The following is a 20,079-nucleotide window of genomic DNA, read 5'->3' as shown; positions in this document are numbered from 1 at the left end:
GTAATAGCACAGAATCTGGCACTTAGTCTAATAAGGCTCTTATATGGCTCCTATGAGTCTGGCACTCCTGGTTTATTTGCCATCTCCATCATGGAATCTGATACTTTGTTTGATTCTTCCTTGGGAGTTGGTGGTGGATTTTTCTGATGCTAACTAAACGATTGGTAAGAATGACTCTTCTCCATCTGCTCATCCTCTTGTCTGAACTCTCACTATTAAAAGATTTATCCTTTGGGTTAGCAAGGTTTTTAATGCTTGGGAGGAGCAATACGTTATGTCTGATGTTTTTGTCTTTGACAACCAAAACAGCGACAGGGTTTTGATGAGAGGAAGGAAGAAGAAGGAAGGGGAGGAGAAGAGGGTAGAGGGTAGAACTCTGTTTCACTTCCCCTCTCTCCTTTTAGCCAGCATCTGGTACCTGGTCTTAGCCTGCTTAGGTGATCAGAGGGCATCCTCAGGTTGGGGTGAAAGACTGTGTTTACTGGTCGGCAATGTGCTGTGGGTGAAGCCAGTGGTCCTTGGCAGAGCCTGGACTGCAGGGCCGAGCCACTGTCCTCTCCTCTCTGGTGGTGTTCCCTCTAACAAATGGGAATGTGATCACACTAAAGCCACATTTTCTCTAATTGTCGAGTCTGTCTTATTTCCTCTTACATTTTCAAGTAGATTCCTGACCTAGGGAGCCATGAATCTCTGGGAGAAAAAATGACCTCCTCGGTATTGGAGCCACCACCTCATAAGGAATCTCCAACCTCACAAGGCCAAGAGACTGGAGCAAGGCCACCGGGGTTGTTAGCGGCTGGAGAGAGAAGAGCAGCCAAGGCCAGTGTGCTCCACCGCACCTGCTGTGACTGGCATCCCCCTTCATCAGCTGCGGTGCTGACAATGAAAGGGCCTTCCCACCCTGCTCACCCCTGCTTAGAGGCTGCCCGAGCATGTCACCTCCATCTCTCTTCTCTCCAACCAGGGCTGCTGCGGGGGTGGGGCACAGCTGTTCTGAAGAGGTGGGAGGCAGAGAAACCGGGAGGACAGAGATGAAGAAACACTGGGTGTGTTTCCTGAGTCTTGTTTCACCTTTTCACTCTCATCACCGCTGAATTGGACAGAGCAATCTTCTCGGCATACAAATCTTTATTAAAAGAATGGCCCTGGGATTTATGGTCCACATCAGCCTGGCAGAGACTCTATGGTAGATGTTCCCCAATGGTAAATGGAAAACTGAGCAGGTGGCTGAGGAGGAGGCGGGCAGTAGAGAGGGGGCAGAGGGATGCAGGAGCTGAAGAGGGCTAGAAGCTCATTCCTGGGTCTCTTCCTCTTGTCTTTCAAACCTTTATCCCTGATGGCCAAAGACCTGGCTTTTTCATCAGTGGGGGATGCGTCCTCCTAGTCTGCTTAAGCCAGCTGGAGGTGGGGACGGGGAAAGAAGAGGACAGTGGAAAGGGATGGTGGGGTGAATATTTAGAGTTAGGAAGACACTGCCATTCTAATGTTGCGGCCCCTGCCTCTGAGCCTGAAAACGTCAGCACAATAACAGTCTTATCAGCCGTAGCTGCTGTGTTTACTCTCTGAGGCAGTGATCACATGCAGCCCGCGTGGCAGAGGAGGGAGAGGGAAGGGGCTTGTGCAAGGCTGGCAGGATCCTGATTCTGGCTCTACGGTTGGTACTTGCACAGGAAGTGATGGCGCTTGCTGCATTCTTCACTGTTCCAAGTCAAAAACTCTGTAAGAAAAGAAACATTCATTTAAATCTTTCCGGTTCAGTGTTGAGCTCACCAGTGTTATCTGGATGTTTTGCTTGGAACCATCGGGAAAGGTACCGTGATGGTTAATCTTATGTGTTAACTTGGCTAGGATATGGTACCCAGTTGTTTGGTCAAACACAAGTCTACATGTTGTTGTTGTTTTATTTGTTTGTTGGTTTTGGATGTGACTGGCATTCAAATCAGCAGACTTTGAGTAAAGCAGGTTACCTTCCAAAATGTGGTAATCAGTGAAGGCCTTAAGAGACTGAGTTTCCTGGAAGAGGAAGGAATTCTACCTTCAGACTCAAGACTGCAACATCAACTCTTGCAGGAACGCCCAGCCTGCTGACCTGCCCTGTGGGTCTCAGATTTGCCAGCCCTGACAACTGCATGAACCAATTCCTTAAAACAAATCCATCTCTCTCTCTCTCTCTCCCCATTCTGTTACTTCTGTTTCTCTGGAGAACGCTGACTAATACAAGCACTCACTTTGCTAACAGAAAGAAAAATAACTTAAAGGTCACAGGCAACTTCAGGAGCTCCATAGCAGAACTTTTCTGGGGGAAAGCAGGGCTTGACATACATTCACTGAAAACGAGGGATTCTCTTGTGTTGGAAACAGGATGCTGTAAGGAACAGAGAGTGATTTTTCCAAATGTCCACAACTGAGGCCCCATGAGGCTCCAGTCTGAAGTTCAAAGAATTGAAAGTGGCTGAAGCCAGCCACGTCCCCAAAAAAGCCACTTGTACAAAGAAGGACTGAGAGGAGGGAAGAGGTGGTCTTTGGAAAGAATGAAGTATTTTTGAGAAGTCCAATTATCGCCTTCCAGCAGCCGAGTTCCGCAGAATCACTTGTCATTCCAGGGCGTCTGCCGTAGGGTGACGAGTTGCCCCCACTTGGATGTCTGCCTGGCTCTGAGTTGCAGATCTGTCCCTGGCACCAGTACCAGTGTGTCTTGGGTCAACGGGAGGAGAGCCCTGGGAGAGAGGGCCTGGCGGCGCAGCCCAGCAAAGCGGGGAGAGGCGCGCTCGCCCTCTCCCATTCCTAGTTCTCAAGAGGTAGGGAGGATGGGTCCTGCCCACTCCCGCAGCCATGGGGCCCAGAGCTGGGGCCATGGAGTGTAAATGAGATGGAGACTACAAGCTGTCTGGGCATGGTTACGGGGTTGGGCAGAGAGAATATGGCACGAGGTTTAAACAACCAGGGAGATCATGGCAAGCTCACGCCTGAGCACTAAGATAGGGAGGGAGTCGGTGTCCACCCCCTCCTCCATTCCTAACACCAGAGGGGCAAGTGCAGGGAGGGCTGTGTGTGAGAGACCAGACCCTCCTCCCATCCGGGCCAGGAGAGCCGTGAGCCAAGCCTGCACCGCGATAAGCACTTCACACTTCGTCAGATGATCAGTGTTACTCTTTTTTCCCCTTTATAGAGTGGCATCTGAGGCACAGAGAAGCAAGGAATCTGGTCAAGGTCACACAGCTAAGAGAAGCAGCTGGAATCCGACCCCGGGCATTCAGAATGCAAAGCCCATGGCCTTGGCCTAAACTATTCTGAACTTGAAATTTATTTTAAAATTGTAGAACCCTGGTGATCATTATTCCATGTCTCAAAGTGAACCAGTAGACAAGCAGGAAGTGCTGTGAAATAGTTTTCCAGAGAGTCACAGAAGAGTTACAGTGGGGAGTCAGAAAGCGAGAGAGAAAGAGGAACAGAAGAACATGTCCTTTCAGGGTCTAAGTGGATATAAAACAAGAACACGTCCAGTCACAGACGTGCACGCGCACAGGGACACTAATATGATAACTTGTGAGTCTTTAAAAAAATCAGCCGCTGGATTTGGGGAGCTAAATCTGTTACACAAATATAAAGTGACATTGCAGGGCTGAGGGGAGTGTCCTTTTAAATTCTACCTTCACCAGGTTCTGATCCTTGCTTCTTTCTGTGTGCTTTTCTGCCTTGAGAGCCTGTGTTCTGAGAACCAAGGGCTGGACTGAGTGAACGGGAAAGGAAGAGCCCAAAGGCCTGGCATTCTCAGGAGGACGTCTGGTTTCTGGTCCCACACAGGCACCTTCCTTGTCGGGGATTCTGCTGATGTGAACACGGACCAAGGGGGAAAGATTTTTGTTTGAAAACCTTGCCCAACTGAAATCTTAGACTCCACGGGAGGGACATCGGGAAGCCTCTGGTCCACCGCTTCCCCGAAGTCTGGTCCAGCATCCAGCCCTACAGATCCTGCTGGCGTAGGTCTGAAGTGATCCCCAGAACTCATTCTTCTAAAGTGTTCCCCAGTTGACCCTCATGTGCCGTTGAGCCTGTCTTTTAACACTTTCAATGCTGCAAGTACAGTAACAACCACCACGCCCACTTTTGCTTGGTTAACTCTAGCGATGGGTCTCTCACTACTTCCTGGGGTAGCCCGTCATGTTTTTGGACAGTGCTGATTGTTCAAAAATATTTTTCCTTAGTTTGGATAGAAATCCACCTTTTGGTAGCTTCTACCAATTGGTGTTGGTGTGTTCCTTCCACCTGAGGTGACTTACTCCTTTAACAGCAGCGGCTGTCATGTCTGCGAGACTGTGAACAGTCTTCGTCCGTCTGTGGTAAGACCCTCCTGTCCCTGAGGGTTTTCCTAGATCTTGCCTCAGAGTCTGTCTCCTCATGTCCATCACTCACCCTGTGCTGTTAGGGAGTTTTCCTCTCTCTCTTTTTGGTGCTTTGTTCCTCAGACAATAGGAAACCCTTTCCACCTGAGCCCCAGAACCTGAGTCCTCAGTCAGACCCTGTGCCAGGCTCGCTCCATGGCTAGGAGGGGAGTCCTGGTAACACAATTGCTCTTAAAATCCAGTGGGTTGTCCTCTTCGGCATCAAGTATCCTTTTCATCTTTGACATTCTGTTTTCTTTTCAAATCACTTATTAGCTGTGGTTCTCAAATAGGAGTGATTTTGCCCCTAGGGGACATTTAGCAAAGTCTGAGGACATTTTTGGATGGAACAACCTGTGTGTGTGTGTTGGCGGCAGGGATGCTCCTGGCAGCTAAGCGTACAGTGTGCAGCACGGCCCCCACAACAAAGAATTACCCACCCCCAAACGTCATCAATACCAAGGCCACAAGACGGTAACTTACTAGATAAAAAGTGAAAAATGGAAGCAGGCGAGAGAAACGGGGAGGCTGCAGGGATTGTGTGCAGCCTGCAGGTGTGCTTCTGGGCTCTGCGTTCTGGAGATGAAACGCAGGGAAACAAACCAGCGGGAAGCACCCAGGCCAAGCCAGTGTCTCCAGGGCCTATGAAGGACCTTCACCCTCAAGAAGCCAGAAGGGAGTCACACATTTTTGCTCCCTGTAGTCTGGGTTTCCCCAAATGTGACATAGTTCTCCCTCATGATATATACTAGAATTTGGAAATAAACGTACTTAAGAAAAAAGTGAATGGATTGAAAGAAAATACTAGGTAAGTAACTAAACAGCTGGTACCCTGATATGGCAAATACTGTAAAATGGTCACAGATGACTGAAGGTTGGTAAATAATGTCTGTGACGAGGCCATTGTCCTGTGGGAAAAAAGTTGCTGGTGTGAAACAGGGCAAAGAGAAATGAGTGTCCTTTTTGACTCCTAGTGGGTAGCGGGAAGGAGCTGCGATTTGGAAAGAGAGGCAGGAAGACTTACTGTTCTTGGCGTTCATCTCAGCACAGGACTCATTCCTGCCCACTGACTTGCCAGACCAGGTTCTGTAAGCATACATGGCCCCGTCCATCCACTGCCACTGCTGCGTCTGCAAGAGACAGGAGATGGGAGTCGTGTACAGATCAGTCTGCGCACCTGCTCGCAGCCGAGGTGTCCCCTCAGGCCCCTTTAAAACACAGTTCTTGACTCTAACATAGAAAATAAACTTACGGTTACTAGGGTGGAAAAGGGGTGGGAAGGGATAAATTGGGAGTTTGGAATTTGCAGACATAAAGTACTATACATAAAACAGATAAGCCGTATAGCACAGGGAACTGTATTCAATATCTTATAATAGCCTGTAATGAGAAAGAATATGAAAAGGAATACATACGTGTGTGTATAACTGAACCACTGTGCTGTACACCAGAGACTAACACGACATTGTAAACTGACTATACGTCATTAAAAAAATACAGTTTTCATTGTAAGAATTAGGAAAGCATGGAAATGTGTAAAGAAGGGAAAAAAAGAAAGTCATTCTTTTTAACCTCTAAGAGGAAAACCTTACTAATAATTTAGTATAGTTACTTTTGGTGTAATTATTTTTATCTATCACAATATTTTTTATCTACTGAAAAATGTGGTGACCTTTGAAATATATATTCAGCTTTGTATCTTGCTTTCCAAACATCTTTTCAGTGGTAAGACTGTACCATAATTTACCTTATTAATTCTCCTCTTGATTGATGTTTATGTTGTTTCCAATGTGCAATTATTACAAAGAATACTGCTATGAACAACTGTGTTCATAAAGCTGTTTCTGTACTTAAAACTGTTTTCTAAAGATAGAATCCCAGGACTAGAATTAATGGTAAAAGGGCATGAATATTTTGAGGCTATTCCTATGCATTGCCAAACTGCTTTCCAAAAACAGTTCAGCTGTAGGAATTTACACCCTCATTTACTGGGAAATTTCTCCATGTCCTTAACAATAGTATTCATTAAGACAAAGCAAAAGTCTAATAATCTGATAAGTCAAATTATATTGTTATTTGAATTTGCATTTCTTTGATAGCTAGAGACATTGCAACATTTTTAGAACCTTATGAGCCACTAACTTTCCTCAATCATGAATGTAAAAGAATTAAATTACAAAAAAAAATCTGGTAGAAAAAGATGTAGATATTTATCCTGTCTCTGAATGTAAGTTCTGATTGCTAGCAGTATGAGTACATAAAAATGTAAAATTAATTGTAAAAAATATTTGTAACATCTGTGATAACGTTTATCAAGAAACAGAAAGTCTGGGGCTTTTCTCCTTGTTTTCCTTGTGTTTTTAGGTTAATACAGAAGCCCCACAAAGAATCATTAAACTGAAGATCCCACGAAGAGACCTCAGCGACTCACCTGAAGACCTCACATGCTGTTCCTCACAATAAGATATTGATGGATAGCAAAATGAGGGTCCAGTGAAGAAAGGTAAGGATAACTTTAAAAACATGATAGCATCTAGCAAAAAGCATAGCTAAAGATTTCCAACTTTAACTCAAGATATGATGGGGATTTAGTTAAGCTGTGTCATATAACAGGTCTGTGCGTACGTGTGTGTGTTTACATGTATACACCTATATATACTTACACCAACTTTCTCTTTGGAAGGCTCTGAAAAGCTGGTAATTTTGTTTTCTAAGAGTTGGGAGGACTTTAATTAAATAGGAGGTCTATAAGTAGAGGAAACTGTTCCCTCCCTAACTTTGAAGCTGTGGCCTCTATCAATTGGAGGCATGAAACAGAAGAAGGCCTGTTGTGTGTGCCCCTTGTCAGGGGCCAGGGGACCATTTGCCAGAGAGGGACTATCTATCTCCCCTCCCCAAGGGCCATCTGTGGGCCATTCCCGAGGTTACCTTCTGCGGGTCATGCAGGCCAATCCACACGGGCTTGCCTCTTTGATAGCCAAGTATGTACTTTGCTATGGTGTGGGCTTCCTTAAAATTCAGGATAGAGGCCAGATGGGATCTGTTTCCATGCAACTGACACTCGAGCTGTGGGCCAGGAGAAGACGTGAGGTTTAGAAGCACAGCCCCTACCTCAGAACCCCAGAGCACCAAGCAGCACGACTCAGCCAGCCCCCACCTCCTCTTGGGATCTAAGCCCCGCAGAAGACTTCCTGTCACTGTGGGAGAAAACACAACTGTCACAGGTGTCAAGCCTCAGAGGAAGAGGCAGCTCAGGGCAAGGGCACGAGCTTCAGGGTCAGTGCCAGCGGCTGGGATCCTAGTCTTGCCTCTCGCTAGTGTATGTGACCTTGACAAGTCACTTCACCTCTCTAAGGCTGTCCTTATCTGTAAAAAGGAGGAAGCAGTTACTGCTACACAAGGGAATTGTTGCAAGGATAGAACGGTTATAATGATGTATTATAATATTGCATTCAACACATCTAAGAACCCACTGATTGTAAAGTGTGCCAGTCTCAATTAAATAAATCATTTTACAGACACACATTCTGCAGAGATAGACAGACACATGTACTTTATTTCATGTGCTTTTGGGGTTGTGTTACAGGGTCTGCCTACATGATAAAGCTTCCATTAATTGAATGAAAACACGGTTTTGGCCGTGGTTGCCGCTCCAGAGCTTGCCTTTAGGATTGCTCAGGATCAGAGGTAATTACTGTTTAATGACGTTAGTTCTCATACTTGCCAACCACTTTACGATACCAAAATGCTTTTATGCCCGTAATTTCATTTGACTTCAGATTTGTGAGGCATGGAAACCAGATTACCAGTCAAGGGTTAGTGAGTGTACCAGTCACAAAAGATTCCTGGGACAGAAGAGAGAAACAGGCTTGGAATGGTGAAGTGATATTTTCCCGGTAAGGTCACACGGCTAGAACTCGGAGCTCTGTCTCTTCAGCCCAAGATGGGGTCTACAAACATTTTCGCTGTGCCCTCGATCAGCTTGTGAGCCAAGGAGTCTTGTGAACTAGGACTGGCCGTCAATACCGCCTAGGAGTCCAGAAGTGCAATGGCCATGGTGTCGGTTTGTCCGGTCCCTCCTGGCACCTTCTCTGCGCTCCGGTTCAGTGCTAAGGCTTGGTATCAAGCCTGTGGACCATTTTTGCCTTGAAAACCTGAAATGAGCATCCACTGTGTGCTACAGGCTTTTTGCAAGTTCTTTTAATGAATCCTCCCAACCACCCCCATAGGATAAAAGTGTTTTATCCCCATTTTTCTGCAGAGAACCAGCAAAGCGAGGTATAGCTGAAACTAATGCACAGCAGACCGTGATTGTGATTTAAACTCAATCTATATTATTCCAAATTCCCCCAGGTAACTTCCTCTTTGTTTGGCAGAATTAATGTTGGGTGCTCCAGGGACAGGCCATATAAACATCCATCCAGAATTTCTCCAAGTTACTTCCCAAGAACTAAGGAGAAGCCCATTGCTCCCCACGAACTTTTTTTTTTCTAAAAACTATCATTCACATCAGGAAAGCGTTGCCTTAGGGTCAGCTTCCCTGGGCTTGCTCTGCTGGCTCCTCTCGGTGTCATCTTGGGAAAGTCACTTAGGTTCCGATGGTGTTGCCATTTTCTGTTGAAATGTCACAATCTTGCATCACTTATGCACTTTTTAAGTCCAGAAAAGAAGGACTTCGGTCTCCTTAGTAGCTATCACGTGGGAGGTGCACCCTCGTTGCTGAGCTGTTCATTACAGGGATGCTGAGGCCGTTCCGGGCCCAGGTTACTCCACATTTCCCCAGGTGCCCCACCCCCTGTCAGTCACTTCAGTTAAACAACCGCGATGCAGAGAGACAGCAGCACTGCCTCCCCACACTCCTCTGAGGTCACTTGTTCTGAGTGGCTATTTGGGGACCTCTCAGAAAAGCCTCAGTGAAATAAAACCAATGTGTTTGTTGGGCTCTGCAGACCATAAGGCCTTCCATGGGCTTGGCTTAAAGCTTCACCTTCCGTCAGGTGGCTCTGAGGCCTGTGCTCCAGGCCTGTCTACACGCTTCTCTCTTGATGGTAAATCTTATATAGCAATTAAATTCTTCTTCTTCTCCTTCTTTTTTGTGGGGGAAGGTAATTAGGTTTATTTATTTAATTTTTAAATTTTTTTAATGGAGGTGCTGGGGATTGAACCGAGGACCTCATGCATGCTAGGCATGCACTCTACCACTGAGCTACACCCTCCCCCGTTTAATTATTCTTTCCGTAAGTTCCTCATCTTGGCCTCTTTGGATTCATGCATCTGTCTTTCTCAAGGACAGTGAACTTCTCGGGGGTGGGGCTGTTTCTTGCTCATTCTCCTGTCTTGGCAGCCCATCTGGGGTCTGGGTACACAGCACAGGTGCCATCCATGCTTACAGAATTTACTCAGTTGGGTTCCTGGCCCTCTTCTCTCCATTTCACCGGCCAGGTGATGTCTCAGAATCCCAAGGAAGGACCCTGGATTCTGAGTCAAATGGGAGCTGGAGCTCTGGGTGGCCCCTGGCTTTAGAGAACCCTCCCCAAGCACAGGCCATGTCTCTTACCTCAGCGTCAGACCAGGTCCTCAGCTTCTGGAAGTATCCGTAGCAATTGGACCTGTGGTGAAACCATCCAGGAGCACAGCTGGGCCTCACGATCTCTGCACACAAACACAAGGTGGTTACAAGTGATGATGGCAGAAACCGTCAGTTCCCACACTTGAGCCGGTTTCCAGACCTGGAAGCCCTTGGTTGGCAGGGAGGCTGTGTGCCCTCGAAGAAGGATCCTTCTAGGCCGCCAAAACTTTGGCCATTCTTTCTCCCAGCCTTCTCCAAAGGGAACTATGGCCTTTTACCAGAGTAACTGTGCCTTGGGGAAAAGGAAATAATCAGCTCTTTGAGGATTGCTGGGCACTAGCTCTGAACTGACGCTAATCCCAGGAGACCCCAAGCACCACTGGAGTCTTCCAGTCAGAGCAGGGGCTTGTGGGGTTCAGGTGATCAGTAGCGTTTTAGCTCAGGACTATTTCATAGTGGACTCAGTGGGTTCCCAAATCATCTTGCAGTGATTTCCCCAGCTGCGGGATTGGAAAAGACATAACTCAGCAACTGGTAGCAAGATCAAACAGCTATAATTTGAGGCATCGCAAGAGTGGATGTGGGGCATAAATGGGTAATTTTAGACCTTTTTTGGCTAGGAAGATACAGGACAGGTTAGATGGCAACTTGGCTGCAACTTGAGAATGGCGGGGGAATGAAAGCCAGTAGCAAAGAGAGGGGGGCGTTTTAGGCAAAGGGGGTGGGTGAGCAGATGGACTGTGGTTAGAATGAGCAAGATGTGCAGAGAAAGAGCAAGCACTTAAATTTGCCTCCAGTGGAGGGCGTCTGTCAGGCAAGAACCGTAGAAAAGAGGAGAGAGTCAGGGGCTAGAACCCAAGGAAATCGTGACTCAGAGAGGCAAAAGCTCTTCCAGCTGGTGGATGAGTGGATGGGCCAGTCACTGGAACTGAGGTTTATGAAGAGGGGGAGACGGCTGGAAATGCAGACGGCCCCGATGAGGAAGGCAATGCCGAGCTAGCGAGTCTGGACTTTGTGATAGTGTGGCACTCCACGGATGCTGCAGATGGGGGGCAGGGGTCTTCCCCCCCGTAAATGTCCACAAACTGTTGTTGACACATAGCATCTCCTCTTTCCCCACTCAGAAGACACTATATTCCCTTGTTTGCCCCACTCTTCGGTTCTGTTTCATTTCTTGTCTATAAGTCTCCAGGGGCTTCCTGCTTCTTTCCACTAAGCTTTCCGCTCATTTGGGTGCTTAAGGGAGCTCACAGTCTGGTCTTACAGCCCCATCTGGAAGCATCTTCCTGTGCAGCTGCCCTGGCTCCATCGTGGAACACGATGCTATTGTGGACAGAGATCCTTTGCTTCTGCTACACCTTGTACCTGTGGCTGGTTGACAATGGGTCACCCAGCTGAGGCACAGCAGAAAAGATTTCCGGGGAAAGCAGCATTGAAACTCACAACTTAAATGCTTCACCTTCGACTACCTTTAGGGACACAAACATCATTTGATGTTACGTAAAAGGAACACCCCTCTGCCATGATTGCTCCTTCTGCCACCGCTCTCTCCAGCTTCCGTGTATAAAGTGCTTCCTTGCTGCCTGGCACTATGCGAAGCGGTTTATTCACACTGCATATTTAGGGAGGTGAGGAAGTTGGCTAAGAGGGTCACCTGCCCAAGGCCACACAGTGAGGTGGGAAAGCTGCTTTTCAGATTAGTCCTGTGACTTACAAATCTGTGTTTCTGCCACCAACCCTCTCAACCTTGGATTTTATAAATACAGAAAAACAAGACATTGGAAATTTAGCATCAGAAATCATGAGAGGGTGGGGATGCCTGGGTTATTTTATCAGGAGGAAAAAAAAAGGAAAGGAGACCCTTCACTCTTAAAAACTGATCTTCTTAAGGAAGAGGCTGACGAGTGATTACCATTCTAAGTGAAATGAACTGAATTTTAGTAACGGACAGGCTGAGGGACATCTGGAAGCACACTTTCCAAGCAGATCCTAAAAGAGGTGAGAGACAAGAGCCCAAATCTCTGAACTTAGTCTAAGGATAAAGACTCCTTGCATCACAGCACATGCTCCTAGTTCAGTTCTCTCTCATTTCTTCTGTGACCTCTGAAGTGGTTCTGCTTGGCATGCTGTGGGCAAACATGTTAGGACAGATTCTCCAGCACCAGGGTCTTTGTTTTTGCTGAATCCAGGTAATGAGAGCGAGCTCCCAGGGACACACGGGAGGATGAGTGGGCAGGGCCAAGAAAACCCAAGAGTACTTGAGGCCAGTCAGTGCTCGCTCTCTCCCCCTTGTCTCCGTGTCTCTGTCTTTTTTTGAGTATCTTTCTCCGTCTCTGCCTGCGTCTCCCTGTTCAACTCTCTCTGTGCATCTCTGTGTCTTTCTGACTCTGTCCATGTGTTTCTCTATTTCTCTCTCACTGCCTTTCTGCTCCCCATGGTGTCTCTGTCTCTTCCTAATTTTCTCTTTCTGTTGGGCTGTGTGCCTTATTGAGTCTCTCTGTGTCTGTGGCTGTCCGTCCATCTCTCTGCCCCATTCTCTCCTCCCCCTCCTCCTCCCTCACCTCCCTCTCTCTCCCCTCCCCTCCCTGCCCCTCACCCCGCAGGGGCACAGCTACGCATGCTCCCTGCTCCACCTGGAAACGCATCTCCGCTGCCCTGCCTTCCGCCACCTCACCTTTTATGGAGCATTTATTGTGTGCCAGGAATTGGTCTAGGCAGTTTACATATATTCTGCTCATCCCCATTATGACCCTGGGAAGTAGACACTGTCATTGTCCCCTGTTCCAGCTGAGAAAACAAAGGCAAAGAGTTCTCATGTCTGGGCTCCCACAGCAAATAAGTGATAGAGTCAGGATTTGACCCCGGATGGTCTGACTCCAAGTGGAAGCTCTCAGTCATTGTACGTCATTAGGCTCAATTTATTTGTTTTCAAACAAATGGGTCAAGCACGTTCAGTCAGATTGCCTTGTTTAATTACCAGAATTTCCTGACTGACTGGGACATAGATCCTCACTGTAGAGATGAGAAAATCTCAGAGAGGTGATGTGACCAAGTGAGGTCACTCAGATGGGGAATGAGGTGGCACCTGGGAGAGGAGCAAACGTTCCCAATAAGCCCTAGGACCTGGATCCTACCTCCTGTGGTCCCAGAGCGCCTCATCCCTACACGCCAGTGTCGAGAGGACTCGGCTCCCAGCATCCTGCCTGGACTTCTAATAGTCTTTCCACTCCACCACTTACTAGAGGTGTGGCCTGGGGAACATTATTCAACCTCTTTTAGTTTCAGTTTTCTTGTTTACACACGGAATCAAGCTTGTTGGGAGGATTAAATGGGATAATGCATGTACTGTGATTAACACAGAGTCAGTAAAGAGTAACTGTTCAATAAATAGTAGCCACGGAATAAACTGTAGTGATCAAAGTAACCACGTTATGATTATAGTGAGTATAATATTTTTTGAAAATTGAAATTGGGTTAAGTTTTTTATTATCCATGAATCCTATTTTTTTGGTCTCCCTATGCCCTGAATCAATGTCATGCATTGCTTTAGGTGAAGCCCAGCTGCAGGCCAGGGCAAACAATTCACTGTTGAGGCAAGGAGGGTAATAATCTTGACCACCCACCGGGTCTTGCTGAAACAGAAAACTCATTTCTAAGTTCCCTGTACCTGCCTTCCAGACAAGATTAGACTTTTCCCATAAGCCTTTGTGCCTAGAATGCATAAGATGTGTCATAAGAGATATTCTCCCAAGATAGGAGGAGTGAGTGGAAAGTCTTTCTACAGCTGGGAGGGGGACCTGTGAGAACAACGGAAGGACCAGTGGTGAGTGTCCTGGCTCTACCTCCTCCCAGGCAGAGAAACCAGAGAGGTTTGGTGACATCCCAGAGCGGGGCGGCTGGTTTCTCACGCCCCAAGATATAGCTTCGGAAACTTTCAGGCCCCCTCGGGGAAGCCAGAAACACAACAGGGAACTAACTACCTGGGCAGTTGGTCAGAAATGGCCATGGAAGGTGCCCATGGGAGGGGAGCTTGAGGGCAGCCGCTCATAGTCTTTCACACTCCAGCAGGATTCAGAGAAAGTGGCCGGATTCCCCAGGTCCTGAGAGTACAGAGATGGTTGAAGGAACTGGTAGCTAGACCACAGACTTCAGCTGCGGGTACCAACACGATGCCTGAAGAACCCTCTTCTCTTTGTATTTCCTTCCAGTCTATCCTCCTGCTGGCAGTGGGAAAAGTGATGGGTCAGATACAACCCTGGACCTCCTTAAGGGTCCTCTCCTCAGCAGAAGTGCTGTTCAGGCAAGGTTTATGTACTCACTCTACCACCTACCATGCCAGCAGGGCCACTGGGGACCGTGAAAGCAGCCAGGACACTTATCCTTAGCTCATTTACACAGTTTGCTTCCTCTGCTCTCTCCACTGGTGGATTCCGGGGTACTGCTTCCCCCTTTGTGGGCGTGTCACTTCACACTTGGCGCTGGGCCTATACGTGGGTAGGAGCCATCTCTCCAACTGGGCAGTGAGTCGCTTGCAAACTGGAATTCTCCACTGTGCTCAGATAGGAAAACAGTGCACAGAACAATGGCTAGTTCTAATGGTAGCTATCATTTGTTGACCGCTAGGAGTCAGGTGCTTTAAATCCATATCTCTACCCTTCACAATAAACTTGCAAAATGGTGATTATAGTCTACATTTGATTGATTATGGTTAACTATGGCTCACAACCATATGAGGTTGGAATTTGGTTCTGATTTCCTTGCACTTTTAACCACATTACACTGTCTTTCAGTCTTGTCTTTAACACCTATTTCCTGCAGTGCCTAATTTCTTCTTCCTCTTCTTCTTCTTCTTCTTCTTCTTTTTTTTTTTTTTTTTGGTCAAATGGATGGCTATGTCATGTGAGTTGCATGCACTTTGGCTGTGGGCTTGGTTCCAGCTGAGTGACTGATACTCACCACCCAGGACTTCAGTGCTGGCTGCACAGTTCAGCAGTAGAAGCAGCCACAGCCCTTTCGAAGCCATCTTCCTCTTCCCGCACAGACAGAAGTGCTTCAGGAACTTTTACTGCAAGGACTTCAAAGTCCTTGTCAGTTTTTCCTTGATGCTCCTGGATTCACCTAGATCTGCAATCTGAACACATTGGCACTAGTGAGGTAGATCCAGGAACTCAGATGCCAAATCATCAATGGGGGAAAAATGTTTTTCTGACTATAGCCAGATTATGCAATAAAGGGAATTGCAAGCTGGGTGTAGAGATTAGGAAAATTTATCTTATGGAAAGCCTCTGAGCCAGTGCCAGAGCGCTAAGGATCCTGGGCTGAATAGTTTAAAGTTTGAATGGAGGCATTTGGTCTACGGTGGAGAGAGTCTGCCCTTGCTATACTCAGGAGAGCCAGCAGAGGGGGTCCAAGGCAAGCTTTCCCTTAGATGAGGTAGTAACGGGCTCTCTATAGCCAAGTCAATCAAGGCGAGTCAGTCGCAACAATGAATTTTTTAATGTTACAATTAAAAGTGGGCAATGAACTCATCTACAAAACATAAACAGACTCCCAAACATAGTAAACAATCTTATGGCTACTGGGGGAAATGTAGTGGGAAGGGATAAATTTGGGTTTGAGATTTGCAAATGTTAACCACTGTATCTAAAAATAGATAAAAAACAAATTTCTTCTGTATAGCACAGGGAACTATATTCAATATCTTGTAATAACCTTTAATGAAAAAGAAGATGAAAACGAATATATGTGTACGTATGCATGACTGGGACATTGTGCTGTACACCAGAAATCGACACATTGTATCTGATTGTACTTCATTTTTTTTAAGTGGGTATATGGTCCAATACCCACATTTTACAGGTAAGAAAACCTGAGATCAATGGGTATGAAGTCATTTGCTCATTGTCGCACAGCTATAGTGAGATTTCCTGACTTAAGTTCAACTCTCTTTCCTTTACACCTAGGTGATACCGTATTTTTTTAAAAAAAGAAAATAACTTTGTTATCTGTTCCTATCACCAAATGATACATGAATTATTAAAAGGTCAATTAAAAATCTAGAAAATAAGAAGTAAATCCCATCTCCCAGAGTAACAATTTAGTGAAGAGCTTATGGACATTTTTCTATGCACATCTCTGTGTGTATGTACATAATTTTATACAAAAGAGTCATATAGTTCTGTAACCTGGTTTTGTCTCTCAGAAATGGATTGATTTTAATGAACCATCTTCCCCTCACATAACTTTTATTCAGTTTTGATTCTTTTTAGTGAATCCACATATACAGGGTTGCAACTTCATGGAAAATGCATGTTGTCACATTGATACTCTTGGCTATAATGCTCCCCTATTGGGCTGTTCATTCCACTGCTAGTGCACAGGAACGCACCTTTCCCCAACCCTTCATGACTTGTCACTTTTTTTTCTTGCTAATTTTGATATATTAAAGAAAAAATTTCATTTAAAAAATACTAATGAAGTTGAATGCCTTTTTATAAAATCAGTTTTTTTTACATTTCTTTTGAGAATTTTTGCTGAAAAATTCACAGGTTTGTACAGTTTTCTGTTTGATTGTTTATCTTTTTTCTCAGAAACTTGGAGGGCTTTCTTTGTATATTTATTGCTCTGGTATATTACTCAGAGTATTTCCCAGTCTGTGTTTTCTCTTGCTTATAATATATTTTTTTGCTATACTGAAAATTTCCAAAACTGTCCTATTCTCATCTCCTTCATAACTTTTGGCATTTATATTTGAAAAACTGGCCATTGCCATCCACGTAAGATTAAAATATCTACCTGTTTTCTCCTCTATTTTCATCCATCAGGCAATTACTTCAGTGTAAGCATGAGATTGGGTCCAAAATTTTTCCCCAAATAACTATTAAGATGAGTAATTCATTGAATTCTTAATTGAGCATGCATTGTGATCCCGATACATGTTCTGTCTCTCAAATAATAGATAGTTTGAGGGAAATGATGGAACAAAATATTTGAAGTGGAAACTCCTGGAAAATCTAAAGATTAGATCCATATTAAGGCCCATAAGGACACTTTGACACATTGTTAATAAAGAGGGAAACAAAAGGGTGAAACATGTGGGGCTGTGATGACCCCTCTCCTTTTTTTTTTTTTTAAATTACTGCGTTAACCCTGCAATTAACTCCTCTGAGAAGCCTCCTTTCCAAAAGTGAAAGAGATATTTTCAGTGTCCTGCACCCCTCTTAAAACACAAAGAGTAAAATCCTCTCTGTCAAGCCAACTGTCTGAGGGAAGAGAAGGTAAAACATCTTTTTTAATACTGTAGTCCCCTCTAATCTGCAGTGCGAAAGGTCCAAGCCCCCAGTGGATGCCCTGAAGCAGATAGTACAGAACCCTGCATATACTTATATTATGTTTTCCCCTAGACTAGCAGGGGTTGGGTGGGGACGTGGTGCACCTGATGAGGGGATGATTTACCTCCTGGGTAGGAAGGAGCAGGATCCTCCTAGATTTCACCATGCTACTCAGAACAGAGCACTGCACAATTTATAACTTATGAGGGTTTTTTTTTTCATAATTTTTGGAGTTTTCCATTTAATATTTTCTGACGTCAACTGGCTGAGAGCAACAAACTTCGGAGAGTCACTGAGGATAAAGGAGCGGGGATTACTGTAATCTATAAATGAATTTTAAAGAACTGGCGTTCATTGAATGCTCCCATGTCATCTAATTGAATCCTCAGAACTAGGCTGCTTTGCAGGTATGGTTAGCTTATTTTACACACGGAGACCCTCAAGTTCATGGAGATTAAATGCACAACCTACGGTTTCACAGTTGCCAGATTACAGAGCCACCGTTCAACCCAACACTATTTGACACGAAAGCTAACGTTCTCTATAAGGGAAAAAAGAAAATAAGTAATTCGCATGAAACAAAACAGCAACCCAAGCATGACTAACATCATTTGAGCTATAACTTGTCTTCTCTAGCCCAGTTAATAGCTGGCAAAGGAAAAGAGATGTTCAAAGAAAGACCTCTGCCCTCAACTGCGTGGAGGATTACCTGGTCGGCATTCAAGGCTCTGAAGTCCCCCTGCCTTCTTCAGTGTCCTTAGAGATCTCAGGCAGTTTCTGAAGTCCTTATATCTTCTTGCCTCAGGAATTATATGATATTTGTTTTAGTCATACCATAATAATGTTGTTTACAAATAATTATCACCCATAAAAAGTCTTATCTACCATCAAAGTGAACTGTATGAGAGATAAATTGAGGTCGTATCTAAGCTGTATTTTAATTAGCCAAAAGAACCTCTCCCTATTTGCAAATAGAATCTTTTCTTTACAACCCATGTTATGAGCGTTAACAATATCCTGTAATTTGTGACGGAAGAAATGTTCACATATTGAGGAATGGAAAAGTCATTCTGGCTTAGCCATGATTTAACTTAAACTTTACGTTAACTAGAACACCCTACTTGCGGCTGAGTAAACATGCCTTGTACGTCTGCTTTAACCATTCAAGAAAAGAATGCATTTAAATATCCAAATGGAGTAACTGTGGTTCAGGCATCCAAAATGGAGCTGAGTGGCTCCCCGCATCCCTGAGAACTTGAATTTTCTGAACTATATCAGAATCAGCCTCTCAAAACAATACCTGCTAGCAGCTGCCAGCTGCAACCTATGGCCTCAAAGTCTCCCCTCGTGAGTATGCAACCATTTAGGACCCCAACCAATCCTTACGTAAGAACTAAGTGTGTTGTAAAGAGTGCTTAACGAACACCCTTACTTCTTACGAGCTCCAATTATAATTCTTGACAAACAACTTATACAATTTTGCAGTTTCTGCCTTTATAAGCCTTCCCCACTTTGCAGTCGGGCAGAACACAGTTCAAGTGCTTCCTGAATCTGTGTCTCCTGGGCTTTGGCCCTCAATTTGGCTCAGATAAAACTCTCTTCTATTCCTTTTATGGATTGTTATAAGCCCATCTTCCTCTCCCTTTATTTACTTTTTCTTTGTCTCTCTTTTTATCTCTTTGCATTGTTGATTTCATTTATTTCTCCTTGCTTTCAATGAATGTGTCTTGCTTCAACTCTGGAGAATCACGATGTTTTTATCCTTTCAGAAAGGATTTGCCATCAGGGCTGGACGTAGGTTATGCACCCTCTCAGTGTGCTTGAGAAGCACTTTACTCTCTAAAGCACCAAACCCATCACCCTCAACATGCACCTGGGTCCTCACATATCTGCTTGAGCTCTTCCTCTTTGTCCCTGAGGAACAAGGCACAGAAATCTTATTTTAACACAGAGAAGTTATGTCAAAATAGCTTGCATTGAGACAATATTTTAAAATAAAGTGTTTTCACCTAAGTCATCAAAAGAGATGCCAACAGAATCCCTGGGAGTGATGTAGGATCTGCACCCCATTTCACACCCAAGACACCCTGTGTTAGGAGAGATTAGGAAGCCTGCCCAGATCAGTGGTAGAGCTGGATGTGGACCCTAAGCCTTCTGACTCCTAAGCCAGCTCTCTGTGTGTTGAATCAAAGTCTTATTAAAAACTAGCCTATTTGGAAAAGGTCACAAGATTTCCTCCTCTAATGTAGATAGCAAAGGATGAAACTATGTGGTAGATGTCAAGAGATTATTCAACCTCAACTAGACTAGAACCTCAATAGACTGTATCTTTAAGGCTAAAAAGGATAACGAGGTTTCTCAAGTCTTACCCTTTTGCTCTACTGATGAGGAACCTGGAGCCCAGAGAAGCACTAGGAGTGGTTCAACCCACAACTAGTTAAGAATGCCGCTGATTTCAGAAACCAGGCTTCCTTACTCCCAGCCCAGGGGTCTTTTCATGATGCTACTCGGCCTCTGCCATTAGGTTTTCCCAGCCTGTGTATAAACTTATGGTAGGACAGGAAAGAGTAATGTTTCTATGGTTTACCAAGTCTGTTTTAGAGAACCTCTACCATTCTGATGATGCTCTGGGGAAAGAGCACAAGGTTTGGTTTCTGGAGGATCTTGGTTCAGGTCCTAAATCTGTTATCCACTCATGGTGTAACTCTGGGCATGCTCCTGGAACTCTTTGAGTTTCCTAACTGTATGTGGTAGGATATTACCAGATGACTTTTATTTTTCACACTACCTGTTAAAC

General features: G+C 45.2%; 1 protein-coding gene and 1 long non-coding RNA gene across 2 annotated transcripts in view; one reads left to right on the top strand and one right to left on the bottom strand.

Moving 5' to 3' along the window:
• The window catches only part of LOC116665853, a 35,705-nt gene extending 27,282 nt beyond the window's left edge, over positions 1–8,423 (top strand). The window contains exons 2-3 of the long non-coding RNA XR_004322592.1: positions 6,747–6,885; positions 7,969–8,423. This is a non-coding gene — a long non-coding RNA (uncharacterized LOC116665853). The remainder of the gene's footprint in view (positions 1–6,746; positions 6,886–7,968) is intronic.
• REG4 (regenerating family member 4) lies at positions 911–18,054 on the bottom strand. Its single transcript, XM_006184294.2, has 6 exons — positions 17,992–18,054; positions 14,908–15,082; positions 9,940–10,034; positions 7,311–7,448; positions 5,407–5,512; positions 911–1,717 (listed from the first exon to the last, which is right to left on the bottom strand). The coding sequence occupies exons 2-6, from the start codon at positions 14,972–14,974 to the stop codon at positions 1,650–1,652; spliced, it is 474 nt and encodes a 157-aa protein (XP_006184356.1). The 5' UTR covers positions 14,975–15,082; positions 17,992–18,054; the 3' UTR covers positions 911–1,649.
• Positions 18,055–20,079: the final 2,025 nt, after the last annotated feature.

The sequence above is a fragment of the Camelus ferus genome, chromosome 9, assembly GCF_009834535.1.
Source record: "Camelus ferus isolate YT-003-E chromosome 9, BCGSAC_Cfer_1.0, whole genome shotgun sequence".
Lineage (NCBI taxonomy): Eukaryota > Metazoa > Chordata > Mammalia > Artiodactyla > Camelidae > Camelus > Camelus ferus.
The sequence above is the reverse complement of the archived record's forward strand: the minus strand, read 5'-3'. Positions and strand labels throughout refer to the sequence as shown.

Bases quoted from the DNA above. Each gene is read 5' to 3' on its own strand.
- REG4 (XM_006184294.2), bottom strand. From the start codon at position 14,974: ATGGCTTCGAAAGGGCTGTGGCTGCTTCTACTGCTGAACTGTGCAGCC. The intron at 7,449-9,939 runs GTAAGAGACATG...CCTGGCCCACAG, and splicing joins GGACCTGGTCTGACGCTGAG to CTCGAGTGTCAGTTGCATGG. The intron at 1,718-5,406 runs GTAAGTCTTCCT...CTTTTCTTACAG, and splicing joins TGAGATGAACGCCAAGAACA to AGTTTTTGACTTGGAACAGT.